The sequence below is a fragment of the Dryas octopetala genome, chromosome 2, assembly GCF_963921425.1.
Source record: "Dryas octopetala chromosome 2, drDryOcto1.1, whole genome shotgun sequence".
Taxonomy (NCBI): Eukaryota; Viridiplantae; Streptophyta; class Magnoliopsida; order Rosales; family Rosaceae; genus Dryas; species Dryas octopetala.
Window position 1 is genome coordinate 7,643,932 of NC_141367.1, and position 23,040 is coordinate 7,666,971.

At 39.1% G+C, this 23,040-nt stretch overlaps 1 protein-coding gene and 1 pseudogene across 1 annotated transcript; both read left to right on the forward strand.

The window, feature by feature from the left end:
• Positions 1–10,677: 10,677 nt before the first annotated feature.
• Positions 10,678–13,192, forward strand: LOC147292851 (ras-related protein RABD1 pseudogene; annotated as a pseudogene).
• Positions 13,193–13,262: 70 nt separating this feature from the next.
• Positions 13,263–15,181, forward strand: LOC147292852 (ubiquitin-like-specific protease 1). Its single transcript, XM_086230941.1, has 5 exons — positions 13,263–13,369; positions 13,471–13,578; positions 13,691–13,760; positions 13,876–13,971; positions 15,149–15,181. Exons 1-5 carry the CDS (start codon positions 13,326–13,328, stop codon positions 15,179–15,181), a joined length of 351 nt encoding a protein of 116 aa, XP_086087067.1. The 5' UTR covers positions 13,263–13,325.
• Positions 15,182–23,040: the final 7,859 nt, after the last annotated feature.

A 23,040-nucleotide genomic window follows, 5' to 3' on the forward strand; every position in this document is an offset into this window, starting at 1 on the left:
TACGATTTCGTTATCCTAAACCACAGGTTAAACCAAACCAAACCAACTACTTATATGAATTAATAATAATTTTTTACATGTGGCATTATATAATTGGAACAAACTAATTTATATGGTAGTATACACCATATACAATCATGTATAATGTCTTAAACTTACATTAAAGACTCACTTTTCAAAAAATAATCACTATGTTTTGAAAATTTTGAAATTAAAAAAATAATGTTGGGCTTGTAAAATAATATTGGGCTTATAAAATAATGTTGATCCTTAAAAAACCAAACCAAACCAATCCAAACCGAAATTTTCGGTATACTGCACCTTCAGTTTAGGCTTCTACGATTTGGTGATGGTTTGAGAAAATCTCAAACCGACCATAGCGGTTTGGTGATGGTTTTGGGGTCAAAACCAAACCAAACCGTGTCCACCCCCAATTCAAAATTATGGAAAGATAACAACTCTGCTCACAAAAGTGTTGCAAAAAGATTCATTCATTTGGACTCCAGGAGCTGAGGCAGCATTTCTCCAATTGAAGGAAGCCATGACAAAAGCCCCGGTGCTAGCTCTACCTGACTTCACGAAGATGCATGTTTACTGTGGAGTATGATGTCAACGGTTCAGGTGTAGGAGCAATCTTAATGCCAGAAAGGCCAATAGCTTTTTTCAGTCAAGTATTACAGGGAAATAATCTACTGCTTTCAACATATGAGAAGGAGATGTTAGCACTTGTGTTAGCTGTGCAAAAATGGCGTCCTTATTTATTGGGGCGAAAATTTTTGGTACGGATTGACCAACGAAGTTTGAAATACTTATGGGATGTTTGGGCCATAAATTGGCATTTACCATGGCAAGATGATCGGAAAAGAGAATGGAAAAACAGAGAAGCCGGCCTACATCTTTTAATTGAGTTTTTCAGCCAGGAGGCGTAAGTGAGGAATAAAATCAAACACTTGGCATGCGTTGTTTTTTGAACTAAGGGAGCTCAAAAGGGGGCTGCAATAGGATCCCAAAATCTCAAGAGGACAATCAAATAACAGTTGGGCGTTTGGTTTGAAGTGAGAAAATAAAAGGATAGTTTGGAACAACTAAATAATCAAATGGGCATGAGCAGTAGAATACCTGTTGCACGGGCTGTTTGAATTTCAAAGAAGACAAAAAGCATGCCATTGAGTGGCATTGATTTTGGAGGCTTACGGGTATTATTAGAAGGTCATATATATATGTGATTTTCTGGGATGGAAGGATTATAATATATATATATATCTATACAATAGAAGTCAAAGAAATGAAGGCAGTGGCGTGTGCATATATGCCTTCTGCAGGTGTAAATGCACTTATATATATATGTGTGAATGATTAGTTATGCATATGGCTTATATTATATTATATATATATACACTAGAGGTCAAAGAGGAAGTATATACTGCAGTAAGTGGCGTGGCCTTTTGTCTAGTTGGCTGAGTTTGTAGTGGCAATTGAATATATATACATGCAGTTAATCACATTGTATATATACTGCAGTAAGTGGCTTTTATGTTCATGCACTAGTATATATATCATACATATATATAATATACATACATATATATATTTTATTATATATGGTTAGATATTTAGCTTAAAAGTATGTGTATATATATATTGTGCCTAGCCAAATATATATTTTTAAAGACCAAAAAGTGGTTTTATTTTTAAGTAGGCGCATACTATTTTGAAAAAGAGACATGGAAGTTGGCCACCCAAAGCCTATAAATATTTTGTCCAGTCTCATTCTTCTTGTTTTGTCCAGCCTTCTTCTCCCTATTTTGTCCAGCCTCTCTCCTCTCCTTTTCTACTAAAATTTCTTCTAGGCTATCCAGGCTACTTCCACCCACAAAATATCCTATGATTAGCCTGGATTAATTTTTCCCATTATTTCCATCCACCCAACTACTCTATCATTTTTCACACCCAAATACCATCTACATAGCCCGGTCAACTTTATTTGGTTTTCAATGATTTGATCGCCCAATCTTTTTTCTTGATTATTTCGCCCAAATATCAACTATGTTGACCACCCAACCTTGTGAGCATGATGAAAGTGATGAATTAAAAATCTATCCAGGCTACCCCATCCTTGGTTTCAAAAGTGTTGTTCGCCCACTACATGAGGCCGAGAGAAATGGCTTATATGAGGCCGGGAGGAAATGCCTACAAGAGGCTGTGTGAAAATATTTTGTGAAGTAGCTTCAAAGGCCTAGAAGAGGCCGGATTTTGGCGAGGGATCATGAAAGTGGCTCGACTTGTGTGGGTGAAAAGCCAAAATATTTTATTGAGTGGCTCAATCCATTATGTCGTATCAAATAAAAGAGTAATTCCAGCCTATTGAGAGGCTGGGTGTAAGACCCCGTATTTTTCAAGGAGTTATTTTAAATATTTTGCGAATTTATTTTAAGGATTTTGGGAATTTATTTGGAAATTTAAAAGGTTTTGGTTTAATTTTTAATTTTTGTTTTAAATTGGGTTGACCCAAAAGTTGACTTTTAAAACTAATGGACTTTCGTCTTTGACTTTGGGCGCGTTGGAAAGGTCTCGAGTTCACGAGTTCATAGACACGCGGCACGCGTCAATCGGAGTTATGGTTTGAAAGTTACGGGCATTTGAAGTAAAGGGCAAACTTGTAAATTTTACAAAAGTGGGTTTTAAAACCCAAAAACCAGATTTTTACCTCATTCTCTCTCCTCTCTCCCCGATCCTCTCCCTCTCCCGCGTGTCTCTCTCTCTTTCACTCTCGCCGCCAATGCCACCGGCGCGTGTAGGCGTGTCCAGCGGCGACTGAGGTCGGGCTTTGGCTCCCCGCCATCCCCGTCCCTCCCTCCTCCTTCCCCTAGCCTCCCCTTGCTCCAACGACCACCCTCGGCGGAGAAATGACCCGAGACAGAAAAGATGTCATCGCTGGCGGTCTCTAGTTTTCCGGCCAAATCGCGGCGCCAGACCACCTGGTTTCTCTTCCCCAGGCCCCGGCGAGTCCAGCCATGTCCTCCCCTGGCTCCAACGACCCCTCACGGTGGCAGATCGAGGAATTTCAGGCCGGCGGCTTCTCCGGCCAGTTCGAGCTTTTCTGGTGAGATTTGGCCCTCGATCCAGTTATGAGAAATGATCCTCTAGGTATGGTCTTTCTTTCCCCCTTGTTCTTGCGTGTCAATTTTGAGAATTTGGAGATCGAAATTTTTAGGGCTTGTACCCATTTCGGGTTTACCTTGAATTGACCATATTTGAATGAATTCTAAGTTGTTTTTGGTCCAATTGAAGTGCCTAGGTTGATTGGGGTTGATTTTAGTTGAAAAACCAAATTTTTTAGGACCTGTCACCGCTGCCACCACTGCCTCCGCCACTTGTGGCGGCGGGTCAGCGGTTATTTGTCTCTTTTTGCCCAAATTGAACTTCTAGGAGACCCTCGGAGGTTGTTTGGTGAATTCTGTGAAATTTATGTTTATAATTAAGTTGGTTGTCTGATCCTAACAGGTACACGGGCTCGGGAAATCTCATTCCCGATGCCGTTATGCTGCCGGATTTGGTATCCGAGCAATGGCACTGTGAAGGGTATTTCGGTCTTTTACGTAGTTGAACTGTGAATGATACTTATCGGATTTTAATGTAGAGTACTGTTATTGAATGGTCTGTTCTGTGTGTTTGTTGCTTTATGTTAGGAAGGCTAAGGGTAGGATTTGGATCATGAGAATGAATTGATGAGGATCTGAGGTTAAGGAATTAATTTGGAATTTTAGAGTTTGTCCTGAGGATAATTGCTGAATTAGGAAAGAAATATTTATTGTCGAAGTAAATAAATGACGATTAGGCGATTATTATACCGATTTGATCGAATTGAGTATTGAGAAAGTATTGGTATGATTTGAGTGACAAACAAGTGAAGGGTCATGAGTAGGAATCAATCTCGGAAAGGTTTTGGTGTAGTTCGGAGTAAACAGTGAGTGGATTTTGTTTATAATTGATTATTTATACAATGTTGATTGAGACGTTGTGATTTGAGGAGAGACACCTCCTTTTGATGAGTGGGTTTGATAAGGAGAATTTAGAAAAGAATATTTAAAGACTGCTGTGTAAATGCACGTGTTAACCAGTCGAGCCTGCTTGTGTAAAATACACGGGATTGTGGCCAGGATGTGAGCCTGCTCGTATGGAGTGACCCCTCCGTATGAGATTGTGGCCAGGATACGAGTCTGCTCGTGTGGAGTAACCCCTCCGTACGAGATTGTGGCCAGGATACGAGCCTGCTCGTGCGGGGTGACCCCTCCGTACGAGATTGTGGCCAGGATACGAGCCTGCCCGAGTGCGGGATTGTGGCCAGGACATTGTCTACAGTACAGGTACGAGAATGATGTGAGTTTTAAGAATAAGTGTTTTGAGATATCAGTTTCCAAGGATAAATTCAGTTCAAAGTTTGATTTACGGTTGAGGGGATTTAAAAATGATTTTGAAAGAAGAGATTTTTGAAAAGTTGTGTTTGGCCTTGTATTTCACGACCACAAAATTAAGGCACTACATGTTGCCTTCCGTAGTATATATCATTTCCAAGATAGATCTTATTAAATACATGTTGTCTCGGCCTATCATTAGAGGCCGGATTGGAAAATGGACAATGGCTTTGTCCGAGTTCTCATTTAGATACGTGCCCCAGCAATCGGTCAAGGGCCAAGCTTTGGCTGATTTTTTGGCTGCCCACCCTAGCGTTGAAATAGAAAACATGGAGTCGTTTGAGATAGTGTCGCACTTTTTGATTCCATGGAAGTTATACTTTGATGGGTCGAGTACCACGGCTGCATCTGGGGCCGGAATTGTGCTTATTTCCCCAGGAAGTTTCAGAGCACAATATGCCTTCCCATTGGATTTCACATGTTCAAATAATCAAGCTGAATATGAGGCATTAATTATCGGCCTAGAAATTCTGAGAGAACTGGGGGCAACCAACGTAACAATCATGGGTGACTCCATGTTAGTGATCAAGCAGTTAACCGGGGAGTACAATTGTTATAGCACGGTGTTGTTGGAATACCGCGAAATGGCCATGCAATTGATGGACGACTTCGATGAAGTTAGCATAGAGCATGTGCCTCGAGACTTGAATTGGGAGGCCAATGAATTGGCCCAACTTGCATCCAGCGTGCACCTATCGTTGGCCGAGAGATTTTTTAAAGTAGAAAGAAGATCTTTACCTTCAGTCGAAGAAAGGGGTTTGTTGATTAGAGCGATACCGTCAAACGTTACCCCAGAAGATTGGCGTCATCCTCTTCTTCAATACCTTAGACGTCCAACCGACAAGCACAACCGACGGATAAGACTTCAAGCAAGAAACTATGTGATTATGAACGATGAATTATACATAAAAGGGTTTGACGACTTGCTTCTGAGGTGCTTAGGAAAGAAGGAGGCCATGCAAGTAATGACTGAAGTCCATGATGGAGCATGCGGTGCTCACCAACCCGGAATCAAGATGAGGTGGTTAATTAGAAGACATGGCTATTATTGGCCAACTATTCTAAAAGATTGTATCACGTACGCAAAAGGATGCCAGCCTTGCCAGAGGCATGGTCCGGTCCAGCATGTGCCCGCTTCAACCTTGAACCCCATAATCAAGGCTTGGCCGTTTAGAGGTTGGGCTATGGATGTGATCGGAGAGATTCACTCATCGTCAGGCAAGGGCCATTCCTATATCTTAGTGGTCACTGACTACTTCACTAAGTGGGTCGAGGCTGTGCCTTTGAAGAAGGTATCTCAAGTGGAGGTTATTCAATTTGTGAAAGAAAACATCATTCACCGTTTTGGCCTGCCCGAATCCATTACTGCTGATCGGGCAAAATATTTCATTGGGGCGGATGTCAAGGCATTCATGGAAAATAATGGGATTAAGTTGTATCATTACACCCCATATTACGCCCAAGCCAATGGCCAAGCAGAGGCCAGTAACAAGGTTATCAAGAGTATCATTCAAAAAGCTAGCTATAACGGACAAGCCAAAGAAATGGCACGAAATTTTGTCCGAGACCTTGTGGGCATATCGAACGTCAAGGAGATCGGGAACATGAACAACACCGTTTGCTTTAACATATGGGCATGATGCGGTTTTACCTATGGAGATGGCAGTCAAATCCTTACGGGTCGCCCTCCAAGAAAGTTTAACACCGGATGAGTACACCCAAGCCATGGTTCAAGAACTCGAAGAGTTGGATGAATCGAGATTGAAAGCCTTGGATAACTTGAAAATTCAAAAACAAGTAGTAGCAAGAGCGTATGATAAGAAAACAAAGGCCAAAAGCTTTGGAGAGGGCGATTGGGTTTGGAAAACTATCTTACCTCTTGGTGTGCATGACCGGAAATTTGGAAAATGGTCACCCACTTGGAAGGGACCATTTGTCGTGGACAAGGTGTTGGAAAAGGGGGTATATCATTTGAAAGATTATGACGGTCAACTTCATGAGGCCCCGATCATTGGCCGATACTTGAAGAAATATTACCCGACAGCGTGGGAATTGATGGAGAGAGGAAATGAATAATAAAAATAAATTTGAATTGTCAAGGTCAACTGGAGTGCACATATATCATGGGACGGTTGAAATAAAAAAAAACAAATAGGGCCAAGAATGGCCTAATATCCCAAAATAGGCCGGAATCGGCCTGCCAAACACGAAATATCTAAAATGGCCAAAATACATCACAAAAGGGGCCGAAAGCTACATGAATGAGAAAAGATCTAAACCGGGTGAAAGAGCCCAAGGACTGCAGTACTAATCAGTTGCAACAGATAGCGAATCGAAGCCTCGGCAGTCGCGTGCTCTCCCTCAAGTCCCTGAAAAGAGGCTTGCTCCCCGGTAAGACTCTTAAGCTTGAAAATGCATGGCTGGATCCCTTGGGACTCTCTATCCTCCTCGGCTGCTAGCTCGGTCAACTCGAGCTCAATCTCTCTCTTTTTGTCCATCAACTTCTGCCGACGGAGACACCGCTCTAGTTTCTTCTTGTACTTCTCCTCTAATTCACCTTGAACAATCTGGATCTGAGCGGGAAGCCGTCGTCCTGCCTCAAGGCGACTAGAAATACCTAAGTATCGGTCTAGAGCAGACCGGAATGCAGGCATCATCTGCTCAACCATAGTCGCGGTGGTAGACTCCAATGCACCAGCCTCAGCCAATTGCCTAAGAGATGTGTGAAGGCTCGTTTGGTAAGCCTCGCCAATCATGGCCCTAGGCTCCCGATCGAACAGATCTCGAAATGTGGCATAGAGGTCAGGAGACTGAACACCAGTGGAAGCAGGTGTGCTGGAAGAGGCCGTGGGAACAGAGGTGGCAGCAAGGAGATCATCGACCCCCTTCCAAATATCATCACTTGAACATGCAAAACCCTACACCAGAGGGGGATAAGTCAGAATATGTGCTAACCAAGTTAAAAAAAAAAAAAAAAAAAAGAACTATAGTTGTAAGAACTTTGAGTTCGGCAAACTTACATCATGAGGTTGAGCAAATAGGCCGGAATCAATAATGGTGGAGGCATCATTCTGACCCGCGGCCACCTGAAAGGTAAAAAGGGTTTTTTTTTTTTAGAAACGTTTTGAGCAAGCGAAATTGAAAGTTGATAAGAAAAGAAAAGCAGAAGCTCACCACGCGGCCAATAGGAATAGAGGATCCTACCTCGGAATGACCTGAGTGAGGCAAAGATGCCATCATAGGTTGGCCGCCATCGGCCTGAAAGCGAGCATCTCGATCAATAGTATAGTCCTATAATACAATATCAAAAAATAAGGTGACAGAGCATAAGTATGAACAAAGAATAAAAGTACAATTATAGGACTTACCTCTGCATGGCCGGGAGAGCTAGCGGTATCAGTAACTGGTGCATCAACAGTTATGGTCTCGGTGTGAGTAGGGACATGGCCTGATGTGCTCGTCTCCTCAATCGGAGCCTCAGAAGAGGTAGAACTTAAACGAGCGGAAAACTGAATCACTGGGCTCGCTACCTACCAAGGATAGTCAAGGGATGAACTTAGTTGAACCCAAAAGAATTGAGATAGACTTCAAAGAAATAGCTCAGTCAACTTACCCGCGGGTCAGGCAAGGTGATAAACTGAATTGTCGGGCTGTCGTCAGGAGCAGATTCCATCACTACGGTAGTGTCCGTTTGGCCGTGTTTGTCGGTTGGAGGAGTGGTTGTGACAGAAGAACTCGGGCTCTAAAATAAAATTTAAAAAAAAAAAAAAAAGGTCATGCTTAAATAAATAAAGAACGGCCAACAAACAAGCATACGCCAACAAAGTCAAGAAACAAACCTGGCGAACGGATTTCTTGGGTTGCTTGGTAGGAGCTTGGTCGGACAATTCCTCTTGATCGCTCACTTGATCTGCAAAGAGAAGGCCAACCAAGGTTAGGAAAGCTTGATACCATGAATAGTGGAAAAATCAATAGACAAGAGCCTGACCCTGGGCGGGAGCTTTGCGTTTAGTTGCCGCCATTTTGAATCTTCCTTTGGGTGGCGGAAGGATTGGAATACCCTTGATCGGCCGAGTACCTAGAGCAAGCAAAAGATTTAAAAAAAATATATTAATATATATATGGGTAAGTCGGCCTACCTTGGACTTCTTGTGATTCATAGTTGGCCTGGCCGGAATGGATGTCATATGTGGCTCCTCTTACTTTATCCGCTCCAACCCCATTATTCCCCCTTCTAGTAGAACCTATAAAGACAAGAAAACGGTTAGAATTGTCAACTAGATATAAGGGAAGAATAAGGGAAAATAGAAAAGTGGGAAGAATGCATACCCAAAGTTTGGTCCTCGTTGGTTGCCTTGGAGGGCTTGGATTTGGTTGTTTTCTTGTAGTTTGCCGACACCGGGCAAGAGGCAAATACAATATCGGCCTTATCTTTGGCCGGGCTGCTAAACCATGATTTTGTGAAGTCTACCCACCAAGAGGTAAACTCGGACGACACACTGAAGTCAACATCTCGAAACGGCACTTCAAATTTATCCAAAAGGCCATTGTTGTTGGAAATCAATCGGTCCATCGATCCATCACTGAGTTGAGCTCGCCAAACCTCATGTAAGTTTGGGGAATATATGTTTGGTAACGGAATGGCTTGTCTAAAACCAAATTGGCCGCCCACGGCCGGGGTCCAATAGAGCTCACCTCACTACAAGAATATTGTCAATAGATATCACCCATTTTATATCAGATTTGAATGTGACTGATATTATAAAAATTATAATATCAGATAATTTTTTAACTGATTTCTAAACTTTATTAGATATCACATGGTTTTTTTCAACTGATATATAATATTGTCATTTTTCTAAGAACTTATAAAGACATCAGTATAAATTGTTAACTGATATCTTAAAACAACACTTATAATTTTTTTATCCTAACACTGATATGTAATGTGTTTTATCTGACTTAAATTTTTTTGTCCTACTCCCAAGTCCCAACACTTAGACATATACAGAATATACTAAAAATTAGATCTATCTCTCAGCTCACTTCGATCTCGATCTGTCTCTCGATCTCTCGCAAATTCCATCTCGCAAAAACTGTCTCAGCTCATCAGTGTCACACACTCATCGTCGGAGTCGCCGTCGCCGTCGCCACTCCAGGCCCAGACTTCATTGTGAGTTCGTCTGTCTCTCTCACTCTCACTTCTCTGTCACTCTCACTTCTCTGTCTCTCTCTCACCCTCTGACTCTTAGCCTCTCCATTCACAGACGTCAAAGAACAACCTGACCAGTCGCACCCCAGCCTCTCTCTTGCCATCGCCGCCACCGCTTGAAGATCCTTTCGACAGGTGAAGTATGAATTTCTGGGTAAATTAGTTTCTGAATTTTTGGGTAAATGAGTTTGCTCACAAGGGCGTTTTCTGTGTAAATTTGTTTGGGTAAATCAGTTCCTCAGTGATTTCTGCAAGGATCTGACTGGCATCCAGCAAATTCAGGTTCGCTCTTAATTTGGCTTGCCCTTACTCATAGGAAGGACATGCTGTGTAAACTGGTGTTGCATCTATGTATTTTGACCAGTTCAATTAGTATTTTCAACTGTAGTTCCATCTATACTTGGTAGAACATTTCTAGGCCTTAATTTTCAGCTTGGTTGTGATAGTTAATAGTATAACCCTGCTATTGTTGTTTAGTTTACTGTAGTGGGTTGCAAAATTTCTAGAATTTCAAGGTTAATGCCACTTCTGTGCATATCATGTGCTATTGGCATATCAGATCGTGTTTTTTGGCATTATTCGGTTTTGGTGGCTGTTTTGGATTTCTGGTCAAATTTAATTAAGAAGCACTTATGATGTGGGTCACTGCACATTGTTAGTTGTCTACTTGCATCCCTTTTCTTTAGTGTCTTTCTTGTTGAAAAATTTAAAGTTAACAACTGATCATTTTGTTTCTAGCAAGATTTAAACTACATGTATGTTTATGGCATGGGAGAATAGTTCTAAAAAAGTTTAAATCTAACTTTGTATCACGGAGTCTTACCTATGTCAGATATAAGTTATCAAAATTGAAAAGGGAAAATTATCGGAAATGTTATGTGCAATGCCCCTTGGAAAACTAAATGGGCTGTTCAATTTCTCTTGCTCACTGATTGGTCAGCATTCAGTTGGCAATTGACTTACTTTGCTTTTACTGTCATTCAGTGGGATACTGCTGGACAGGAACGATTCAGGACTATAACAAGCAGTTACTATCGAGGAGCACATGGGATAATTGTAAGATTTCCTTTCTTGCCTTTTATTTTATTTTATTTTATTTTTTTGACGGGGATGGGTTTGGGGAAAATTAATTGTCACAATAGATCTCTAGCCCTGGTAAAATTATCATGTCCCCTTAAATGGGTTATATGCACATGATTCTGTTGCTGGCTTGTGACTTACAAGTTGCTTGTTTCTTATGCAAATCATTCATGATGCTTCAGCTACAAATGTAACTACAGTTTTATTTATCATAAACTGTAAGAATTATCTGCATGGAACACCACAGGTGACTATTTAAGTGTATTATCCATCATTATGCTCCAGTCCATGAACATCATTTGAATATTAATTAGACCTTGATTTGTCAACAGAAATTTTAATCTTTGAAATTGCTGAAATTAAGTGCTAGAATGGCTAAGAAAAAAATATTATTAGACTGAAATAATATAAACAGTAAATGATTTATGTATATGAATGAGTATCTATTCGGATTTTTATGCCAATTTCATTGTCATTATGTTTATGGAATACAATTGCGAATTATTGGTGAGTGAGTGGGACACATCCATATTGTCTTGCTGTATGACCACATGGTTCTTGGTGAAAGAATGGTGAAAGAGCATCTTGTAAAGATCCTGCGGGTTCAGTAAGTTTCTGTTGATGAATCAAACTTGCACGATCAGGTTACCTGAAAAATGTTACAATTGTTGATGCAGATTATTGATACATCTCTGTGTATATTTTCTTTTTTCTTCTTTAAATCAAAGAGCAAAACATCATCTTAACTATCTTTCTTCTTATCAAAAAAATCTTAACTATCTTTCTTTCCTTTCTATGTGAAAGTCAGTCGTAGATGAAAGTGATTTATTTTGAAGCTATTCTACAACATTAACTATGCGTCATTTTTGGATCTTACCACCATTGGAAACACCAGTATCTTATATTGATAAGAAAGATGATGCGGTAGTTTCTCATAATAATGTATGTGTGATTTCAGTCTTTCATGTGAATCAAAGAGTCTTAACTGTATTGGAATTTGGAACTGCAACAGATTGTCTATGATGTTACTGAGATGGAGAGCTTCAATAATGTCAAGCAGTGGCTGAATGAGATTGACAGATATGCAAATGACAGTGTGTGCAAACTTCTAGTTGGAAATAAATGTGATTTAGTTGAGAACAAGGTTGTTGACACACAAACGGGGAAGGTATAGATTGTTGTTTAATTGCACAAACATTTATCAATAAAATTAAAAAAATTCTGAATTGTTTTGTTTTTTTAATTGCTGATTTTGTTCAGCACACACTTTTTGGGCAATTAATATGCTCACTCTCCTAATGCAACAAACCTGTTCGATAAAACTGTTATTGATGTTGTTGCATAAAACTGTTCCATATAGTACCTTTATATATATTTATATGCATGCACCACTATGAATCCATACCGCATACTCAGTGAGTATTTGACGCATTCTTTGCTTGCTTTCCCAACTGTAATTTCCCACTTTAACATGTTCCAGTTTTCACTTTGATTGACAGCTGTGTAGTCAAGGTTCTTTATGTGAAATTAAAATGAATGAAGAAGGAAGGAATAAAACTCATGCATGCAGTGCCACTTTATAAATACCAATAAATAAGGAGCTGGCTTCAATCTGGTCATGACCTTTACTACATTTATGTTACCTCTTAGGATATGTTTCAGTCTTATACCCGTTCTGTTTCCAGACCATGGAGTCTTTCTATCTTTCCCATCCTCTTGGCCAAACAATTGACAATCCATTCTTTCTCAATCCTAGAACTGTCAAAGTCCAAATATGCCGGGCAGTGCGTGGGTGCAGGTCGTACCTGTTTTGTATTGTGATTAGTTTTGGATGGTTACCATCCCTGATCCCAAGTGCCCCTTAATATTTAGCAAGACCATTGAAGTAAAAGTAATTGGTTAGAGTTGAAAGACTTAGTAGTCCTGTTGTTTAGACAACATCTTTGCATCGGAAATCTTTTAGGAGTAACTTGAGTGTACATTGAACTAGTTTGTATATGAATGATCTTATTTATTTTATAATTATGTGTTTATTAGGTTCATTTTAGACCTCGGAAAAGATGAAAACAGAAAATATGGGAATGGCAGACAGTCAGATTAAAGAAGTTTCCATGTTTTCGTTATGTTTGTTACATATGACAATGGTTTATATAGCAAACCTTCTTTGGTACAAAGATGTGTGCTTGCAAGTGCCAAAATGAAATTCAAGTAAATTTAAAAAGTATATCAGAGTGATTTTATTTTATTTTAATTTAAAGCGATTAGTAATTGATTGTTGGGGTTTAACCTTTTTTTCCTGTGCCTAAATGAACTGTAGGCTTTTGCTGATGAGCTTGGGATCCCTTTCCTCGAGACAAGTGCTAAAGACTCAATCAACGTTGAGCAGGCTTTCTTAACCATGGCTGCTGAGATAAAGAAAAAGTAAAACCACTAAACAACTCTTTCATGCTATGATCTCTTGCCTGACAATTTGTTGTTATAAATTTCCTTGCCAGAATAATAGTTTCCAAGCATGATAAGAAAATATCTGGAGTAGGCAAATCGCAGATCGCTTTCATATGGGCAAATCAGATCGTGTTTTTTTACTTCCATACAATTCTGGGTAAGTTTCTGAAATTACTTATCTATTGATTAATTTAAAGCAAATTGTTTTCATATGGGCAAATCAGATTGTACTTGCTGATTAATGTTAACCTTTTCAAGGGCACACTGGATTTTGACCATTATCAATGAAGATAAAGATGCAGTTTTTATCATGGACCCTCTTCCGAAGCAAACCCATGACAAAGAGTGGATGGCAATTGTCAACAAGTAAGACTTTACTTTTATTTGATTCATTGTAACCACTCTTTTTTTCCCCAGATTTATATACCATCTTTGTTTCAAGACATATAATTAAAATTTTCAATTTTTGTTGATTAAGTGCTATTAGACACTTTAATGGACTCACGGGTAGGACAACTAAGAAAACGCCCCAGTGGAGGCATCTATTCGTAAGTCCTCAACCTTTAATGTCATTAACCTTAATTTTATTTGTCTGACAAGTCCACATATGCATATGGCTTGAATATTAACTGTGTGCCATTTTTTTGGATATATCATGCATAGTGTCCAAAGCAACCTGGTGGTGTTGAGTGTGGTTACTATGTGATGCAGTACATGAAGGAAATTATTGAGGATACCAACCTTGATTATGTGACCAAGGTCAGATTTCCAATTAATAAAAAAAATATCTACCCAAGCTAGATTGTATTGCGTTTGTGTTGTTCATGCATTTGGATTAAATACTTAAAAGTATGGTTTGTAATATATGCAATTGAATAATCTGATCTGCCTTTTATCCTTTAAGTGGTTCAATAAACAATGTAGAAACTGCATGCATGCATACCCAAATTTTTGACTAAGTTCAACTTGGAGAAACTGCATCTTTGATGTTTGAGAGAGAGGTATTTGAAATTAATGTGAAAGTTAGAGTGGAGAACCTCTGAGAACCTCTGCTGCTTTGTGTCATATTGTTACTATATATTATTAATTTGAAACAGGGTTGCAACTACAGGGAGAAGGAATATTTGGTGCTTTTCTTATAGTGTGGTCTCTTTTCAAGGATAAGCAATTTTCTTAAAAGCACACATATGCATGAAGCAAGGAAATGGGAGGGTTGTTAGGCAGCAACTCATTTTCTAGTGCTGCTATTGTCCATTCAACTACTCTGACTTGCTTTTATTCTTTATGCATATGCATGTTTAGTTGAAAATTGAGATTAATAAGGCATGCATGTATTCAGTATATAGAACTTATGAGATCAATGAATTTGTGATTAAATTAAAGAATATATGTTCCTTTGATGTTTTTAGTGGTCCAATATGAAGACCAAGCGAAGTGGATACACACAAGATCAAATAGATGAGTTGCGTGTGGAATGGGGAGATTTTCTGAACAATTATCTTTAGACCGACAAGTTAATTGGTAGGTGGTGTGCATTTTGCCTTTTTTGTGGATAGAAGAAAGCTGTCGTGCATGCTCATTTTTTGTAAAGCATGGAAGAAGATTGAAGATTTGGTGCTTTTAATTAGATCATACATGCTGCCATGACTATTTTGTAAAGGATGGCAGAATTGAAGATAGAACTAGCTAGCTAGCTAGACATAGTGCTGATTTGCAGATTAATTAGGCTAGGTGCTGTCATGTTATTTTGTACATGTGGGCAGCGTTTGGTACATTGTTTTGGTTTTGTAAAGGTCTTAACAAGCAGGGTTTAGGCAATATTGCCTTAGTTATTAGGCTGGTGGCATGGTATGTTTAGACCTCTACAAAACAAAAAATATATATATGGTTATCTTGTTGGATATTTGTATTGTTATTGGTGATTATGTACATGTAGGCAGCTTTGAATATTGTTATTGGTGATTATTGAAATATATGGAATGAGAATGCATGGAAGATTTTATGGCTGCACAAATTTATGTACAGGCTCAAATTTATGTATTCATATCATTTTTTAGGTGAAAAAAAACTGATATAGCAAGTTGTATTCCAATTTTCTTTTGTGAAATCGACATACTAAACGATATCAGTTTTAGACTAATAATTGATATTTTATAACGCTTTGATATCAGGTTCTTTCTCAGATCTGATATAAAAACAATATTTAGATATCAGAACCTATTCCATACCTGATATTGATATCAAGATTATATATATCAGATTCTACTATAGACCTGATATTGATACTATAATTTTATATCATATTCTACCTCAAACCTGATATTGATATCGAGTTATATGTCAGTATTAGTATCCAATACGATATCTATTGACCAATTCTGTTGGTACTTGGATTTTATAGATATCAGAAATAATATCAAATTGGATATCCATTTTGTATTTAGGATATCAGGTTGAAAAAGAAAAATGATATAATAAACAATGTTTACATATCAGTTTAAAACTGATATCTAAAATACCATACATTAGATATCACGACGCCCTATATCAGACGGCTACCCAAATAGATATCAGTCCACGACTGATATCTATCGACATTTTTCTTGTAGTGCCTCCACACGTGTAATTGGGCGGACTACCAAGCACAAATCCATAGTATAGATCACGCCCAAGTAAAATGCTAGTCCAAAGATCCTTGTGCTCACTTTTTCTTCTATCATCATTATACAAAGAATTTAGTGCAAGTTTGAGGAAGGGTGGGTAGCTCCGATCTAAACAAGTGGAGAAGTTGGCCGGTGAGAATGTGGATAAGTTGTAAAAGTAAGTAAAATACTATTCCACCGTCCGCTTCTTAGTGGGTGTGGGTGGAAGTATGCTCTCACCTAGCACTCGGTTGGGCGAAAACTTGGTACCAAATGGGCGGGCCTCCGGGAAGTACACTTGAAGCCATAATTGAAACAACCATAAAGGGCCCGAAGTGTGGTAATCCAAGGTGGTCTCACCATGTGTTATCTTTTGAAGACCCCGGTATAGATGAGCCAAAACTAATGGACCAATGGCGATCGGGTCATCACCAACTAGGATCTCGGCTAGAGGTTGGAATTCCTTGGTCATGGTGCAAGAGGCCGGACAAAATATGTACTTGCACAACCACACATGAAGGAAAGCTACATGTTCTTCCAAAGAGACTTCTCCGGATGATTTAGCATTTTCCTTGATAAAACCCACAAAGCTCAAGGAATTGTCAAGAGTAAATGCACATGCGGTCGAAAGGTTTTTAGCATGGATAATTTTACCATGAGGCCGGAATCCTGCAATGGTGGCCAAATCAAGTAAAGTAGGAGAAAGCATGCCAAATTGAAGTTGCATAGTATTAGAAGAGGCCGACCAAAAACATAGAGCGGCCCCGATCAAGGAACGGTCACAATGAAATTCACTTTTGTAACAAAGGGTCAAGGGGTCGTGGAGACCACGTTGATTCCATTGATCTCTAAGAATAGGTTCAAGCCGCTCATACCATGCATTCCATGACATATTGGGAGAGCTAGACTCACTAGGTAGGTTGGTCATGCTAGAGCCCTTAGGGGGTACCTTGGCTGGTTTGTCAACCTTAGAGGGGGTTGGCCAATTTTTGAAAGGTTTACATTTCTCCCAATTTTTCCATTCAATCGGGCCTCTAAGCCACAATGGGTCATCCTCCCGGTAACTCTTAAGTACCTCATTTATGTTGGTTGGTATGGAAGTGGCAAAGTAAGGGCCAAGAAAGCATTTACCGGAATTAGGAGCGATTGGAGCATAGAAGGCATCCATATAAGTCTTGCATTCATCAACAACTTTGTGGAGCTTTCTTGAGAATTCCTCCGAATCAAGAGAAGAGTTTGGTGAAGCCATGGTGATTGACTACAAAGAAAGTACCAAGAAAATATCAAGAACAAGCGGGAAAGTTTCAAACTTTGACAACAAAGTTTCTAAAAAGCCACCAAAATACATGAAATTGAAGAGAACAAGGTGGGAAGGTGAGACTTACCAAAGATTCTCGAAGAAATCACCAAGAATCACTCCAAATCAAGTCAAATCCAAAGCAAATTAAACCTATTATGAGGTTTTTTGAGGAAAAGTTAGAAACTTTTTCTTGAGTGTTTTTGACTATGGAGTTTGTAAAAATGAGGAAGATGAAGAAGAAATGTGATTTTTAAATTACCTTAGTAGAGGTGATGATGTCACAAGAAGGCTTCTCCACCAATTGTTAATTGCCACACTATGTACCTACAAGAAGAAGAAATTCAAGAGAAGTGAAAATTTGAAATTCAAATACTTTGCAAACTTTGTGGCTTTGATAACCAAAACCACAAAGCTTGGGGGGCAAATGTTTGGGCCATAAATTGGCATTTACCATGGCAAGATGATCGGAAAAGAGAATGGAAAAATAGAGAAGCCAGCCTACATCTTTTAATTGAGTTTTTCAGCCAGGAGGCCTAAGTGAGGAATAAAATCAAACACTTGGCATGCGTTGTTTTTTGAACTAAGGGAGCTCAAAAGGGGGCTGCAATAGGATCCCAAAATCTCAAGAGGACAATCAAATAACAGTTGGGCGTTTGGTTTGAAGTGAGAAAATAAAAGGATAGTTGGGAACAACTAAATAATCAAATGGGCATGAGCAGTAGAATACCTGTTGCACGGGCTGTTTGAATTTCAAAGAAGACAAAAAGCATGCCATTGAGTGGCATTGATTTTGGAGGCTTACGGGTATTATTAGAAGGTCATATATATATATATGTGATTTTCTGGGATGGAAGGATTATAATATATATATATCTATACAATAGAAGTCAAAGCAATGAAGGCAGTGGCGTGTGCATATATGCCTTCTGCAGGTGTAAATGCACTTATATATATATGTGTGAATGATTAGTTATGCATATGGCTTATATTATATTATATATATACATATATATATATATACTAGAGGTGACAGGACCGCCCCCGAGTTTCACCCAGAAACCCGGAGGGGTCCTGCGGGAATCCAAATTCAAGGAAAATCCTACCGAAAATTCGGCAGAACCTCCCCTGAAAATGGACTAACCCAGAAATTTCAAACCTGTAAAAAAACACTTCTAATCATCAACCACCTCTACCACAACCAAATAGGGTCTCAGACCCAACATTTTCACAGAAATTCAACTTAAGATTTTAGAGTGGTTATCAGAGCTGCTATTCTATTACAAGGAATCTCTATAAAAATTAAAGGGCGCCTACAGGTTCCGACTAGGGAGATGGTTGTGACTGCCTCGACGTTATTGGCTCGACCTCCACCAAAGCTATTACCTGGGGGACAATTTAAGACAAAACAAATAAACCGTGAGACAAACTCAGTGAGTGGACAGTTTAATGAAAACGAAAATAAAAATAAACTTCTTGTTTTAGAAAATCTTTCAAAAAACCACATTTAGAACTAAGACCTCACGTTACACTCTGAAATCCCCCCAGTTTTAAAACGCTTTCAGAAACTCGCTCAAAATTAGTTCTGATAACCAAATAGAAAATAAACTATTTATCAAATAGAATTTAAATATTTAAAGTTCTGAATAGTTTTATAATTTAAAATAATTTATCACCATAAAACCGTATAATACGCATACAACACACCAAGCCAGTTACCCGGAGAATCTGTCATACATGCGCAGAGCCGAAGATCTGTCATACGCATGCAGAGCCTAAAAGTCTGTCGTACGTGCACGCAGAGCGGCCCCCAAAGGGCGAAGCATCCCGACACACGGCCCAAAGCCTATGTGTGTGCCGTGATGGGTCCCAAAGACCTATCTAATCTGATAACCTGGAAGGGTACTGAAGTGGGTGCTTGAAAATCAATAACTCATAAACCCATAATCCAAATCTCAAATCCTTTCATTTTTCTTTCAAAACTCTTCTTAATAAAACCAAACTCATCAAAATACATTTCCTTAAATTGTAATATCTCATAACAAATATAAACATTGGGACGAAGAATACGAAATATACATGATCTTTCCATAACCAAGTTGAAATTAAATACGCCATTCCAAATCATAGTACGTACTTTTAATACAAATTTATATATGAAAGCGCGTTAAAATATTTCTTGATCGTGAAATTTATGAAATCCAAGATAAACGTATTTAGTTAATATAAATGATTATTTGATAGACATTTAAAATTTAAAACTCAAAATGAATTCAAGTTAAGCCAAAGAAATTGAAACCACATAAAAACATAAATCATTAAAATTCAAGGTCCACTCACAGTGAGAAAATTCTAACTTCGATCCTCCGCCGGATCGTCACGAACCCCAGTTGTCTCACCTAAAGAATAAACCATAGTTTCAATTAGTCTTGAGTCGATAGTAATTAAAGTGTGTACAAGAAATATTGAACCTAATTGCCACGCCCATTTATCAATTAACCCGAGGATTTATTTACTTAATGCACAATAACTCCGTAAGCACTACTTCCTTCTTCGAATCTCCTTGGCTCAATCCACCCTCAACCACAACACCAAAACACATCATAAACTAAAGAAAATCAGCGGAAGGTCTTACCTTGATCGGAAAATTCTTCCTAAGATGAATTTTGTATCGGCAAGGTCACAAACCTATGTCCAATACTTCTCGGCTTCTCCAACAACTCCGGACCTAGCCAAAACAACAACCTATTTAGAAATTGCTCTTGGAGCAAATCCAAATTTCACGTTATGACAGCGGTGCACAAGACTACCACTAGTGCCGCCCAAAGTGGCCATTTTCAAGGCTAAAATAACCAAATAAGGATGACTTCAACAAGGCCCAATCAATTTCTCAATCCTAAGCATAAATTGAAATTTCTAGAAATCAAATTGTCCCAAAATAACAACAGTATTTCGCTCCCAATTGAAAATCCAATTTGAAACCCGAAATGGCCCTAAAACCCCAATTTTAAATTCTCTACAATTACTCAAAATAAAGCACCCAAATACTGGGAAATTGGCAGCCCATACCTTAATGAGAAAACCCCATTTAAATCCTCGAAAATTGGTGGTGAAAACTGGCCGGAAATTGGAGGATGAGGCTGGCGGTTTCGAGGTGGTTCTTGAGTCGTTTCCGACCCGTGGGAGCTGCTCGGTACAGGAGGAGGGCCAGGCTAAGTTGGTCGGCCAAAGGAAGGGTCGCCGGAGGTCTCAGGTGGTCGGAATGGCCGGCGACGTGAACGGAAATGGTGACTGGGTGCAGAGGTTGAGTGCGTACAGAGGAAAAAGGGAGAGAGAGACTAGGCTCGGGGGGGCTGGTCGGCACTAGGGGGTGCGATGGGTGGCCGGTGATGGTGGCTGATGGTCGCTGGTGGTGGCTGGTGGTGCGCGCAGAGGAGGGTGCGGTGAGGGAAGAAGATGAAGAGAGAGGGAGAGAGAGAGAATCAGGAGAGAGAGAGAGAAATGGCTGATTTAAATGGTGGTATTTGGGCTTGAAATTACCCAATTGCCCCTTTCTAGAAGATTCTCCACCCTTCTTACTAAAATTCTCAAATTGAACACCGTTTTTGTCTACGCGTTTGGAAACTAGAGTTCTAATTCACCGTCTCGAACTTAAAGGCTACAAATTTGAAACAAAACACCCCTCTAAATGCTAGAATTCCCTTCCAAAAATTTGATAAGGCCCGTCCAAAAGATATATTTTTTATTAAAGAATTAAGACTTGGGTTCGGGTCGTTACAAGAGGTCAAAGAGGTAGCATATATTGCAGTAAGTGGCGTGGCCTTTTCTCTAGTTGGCTGAGTTTGTAGTGGCAATTGAATATATATACATGCAGTTAATCACATTGTATATATACTGCAGTAAGTGGCTTTTATGTTCATGCACTAGTATATATATTATACATATATATAATATACATACATATATATATTTTATTATATATGGTTAGATATTTAGCTTAAAAGTATGTGTATATATATATATTGTGCCTAGCCAAATATATATTTTTAGAGACCAAAAAGTGGTTTTATTTTTAAGTAGGCGCATACTATTTTGAAAAAGAGACATGGAAGTTGGCCACCCAATGCCTATAAATATTTTGTCCAGTCTCATTCTTCTTGTTTTGTCCGGCCTTCTTCTCCCTATTTTGTCCAGTTTCTCTCCTCTCCTTTTCTACTAAAATTTCTTCTAGGCTATCCAGGCTACTTCTACCCACAAAATATCCTATGATTAGCCTGGATTAATTTTTCCCATTATTTCCATCCACCCAACTACTCTATCATTTTTCACACCCAAATACCATCTACATAGCCCGGGCAACTTTATTTGGTTTTCAATGATTTGATCGCCCAATCTTTTTTCTTGATTATTTCGCCCAAATATCAACTATGTTGACCACCCAACCTTGTGAGCATGATGAAAGTGATCAATTAAAAATCTATCCAGGCTACCCCGCCCTTGGTTTCAAAAGTGTTGTTCGCCCACTACATGAGGCCGAGAGAAATGGCTTATATGAGGCCGGGAGGAAATGCCTACAAGAGGCTGGGCGAAAATATTTTGTGAAGTAGCTTCAAAGGCCTAGAAGAGGCCGGATTTTGGCGAGGGATCATGAAAGTGGCTCGACTTGTGTGGGTGAAAAGCCAAAATATTTTATTGAGTGGCTCAATCCATTATGTCGTATCAAATAAAAGAGTAATTTCGACCTATTGAGAGGCTGGGTCATCTCTTTCTCATGTTTTTATAAGATGAGTTGGCCCAACTAAATGCAGTTTGCTAGGTCATGTATAATTTCAAGCAAAGAGAAATAATTTCGGCCTAGTTTGAGGCCGGGTTATGTAATTAAAATAACGAAATCGGTCCCATCGAAGATAAAAATGGGCTGGGCAGTTTTATTATTGGGTATAAAAATAAAAAGAGTTGGTTCCAGCCTAGTTTTGAGGCTGGGTCGTTTCATTTTATTTTAATTTTTTAATTAAGTTTGGGTCTCAATATTTGGGCCGAATTTTTATTAAGCTTAAAACCTCAAAGAGCTTGATCGAGCCCGAAAGCTTCTTGATGAAATTTCTTAGCCAATAATGGCTCTGCCCAAGTCACATAAGGATTTCTCATCCACCAAGAAGTTATACTTAAGCTAGAATTCCGTCCAAGTAAAGAGTTCAAATTTGGAAAAGATTCTCATCAACCATCAATGCTCAAGATCACGTGGTTATCAAAGAAGAATCCGGTCGAATCCTAATTTCAAGAGAGTTCAAATCCCATCTGTACAAGGAGTCTAGGGGGAATTCCGGGCCAAGTAATGGCCCATTGCTATCCTAACCCTTATATATAGACGCATTCATAAGAGAAAGAGGACATTCAACACACAGCAATCAACTCACAAATTTCTCAAGCTTTCAAGAATCACTCAAAGTTCTTTTGCTTTCGATTTTACTTAGTTGCTACCGTTCAAGGCACTTTTAGGTTTTTCAATAGTTCTAGTTCACTAGGTTTGTAGCTCTGCCATCATCTTTCCCAAAGGCTTGTGGTATCGATTTAGTTTTGTTCTTTACTTTTCATGCAACTTTGTTTGTCTTGATTTCAACTTTAATGCAATTTTCCTTTCATTCGCCCTCAATCTAATGCCTGTTATTTTCATTGTTTCTTTGAATCTTGAAGTTAACTTGGTTGATCAAGATCGCATTGAGTTTCATTATATTTTTGTTAACCATAGTTTCTTTGTTTTGCTTGGGCACTTGCACCACTTTGTGCACGAGTTCGATCACGTAATTTTAAGGAGGCCAACTAGTGGGTCGCATTCCGATTCCGACTAGGCCTTTAAGAGCCTTGTCCCCGAGGCTAGAAAAGAACATA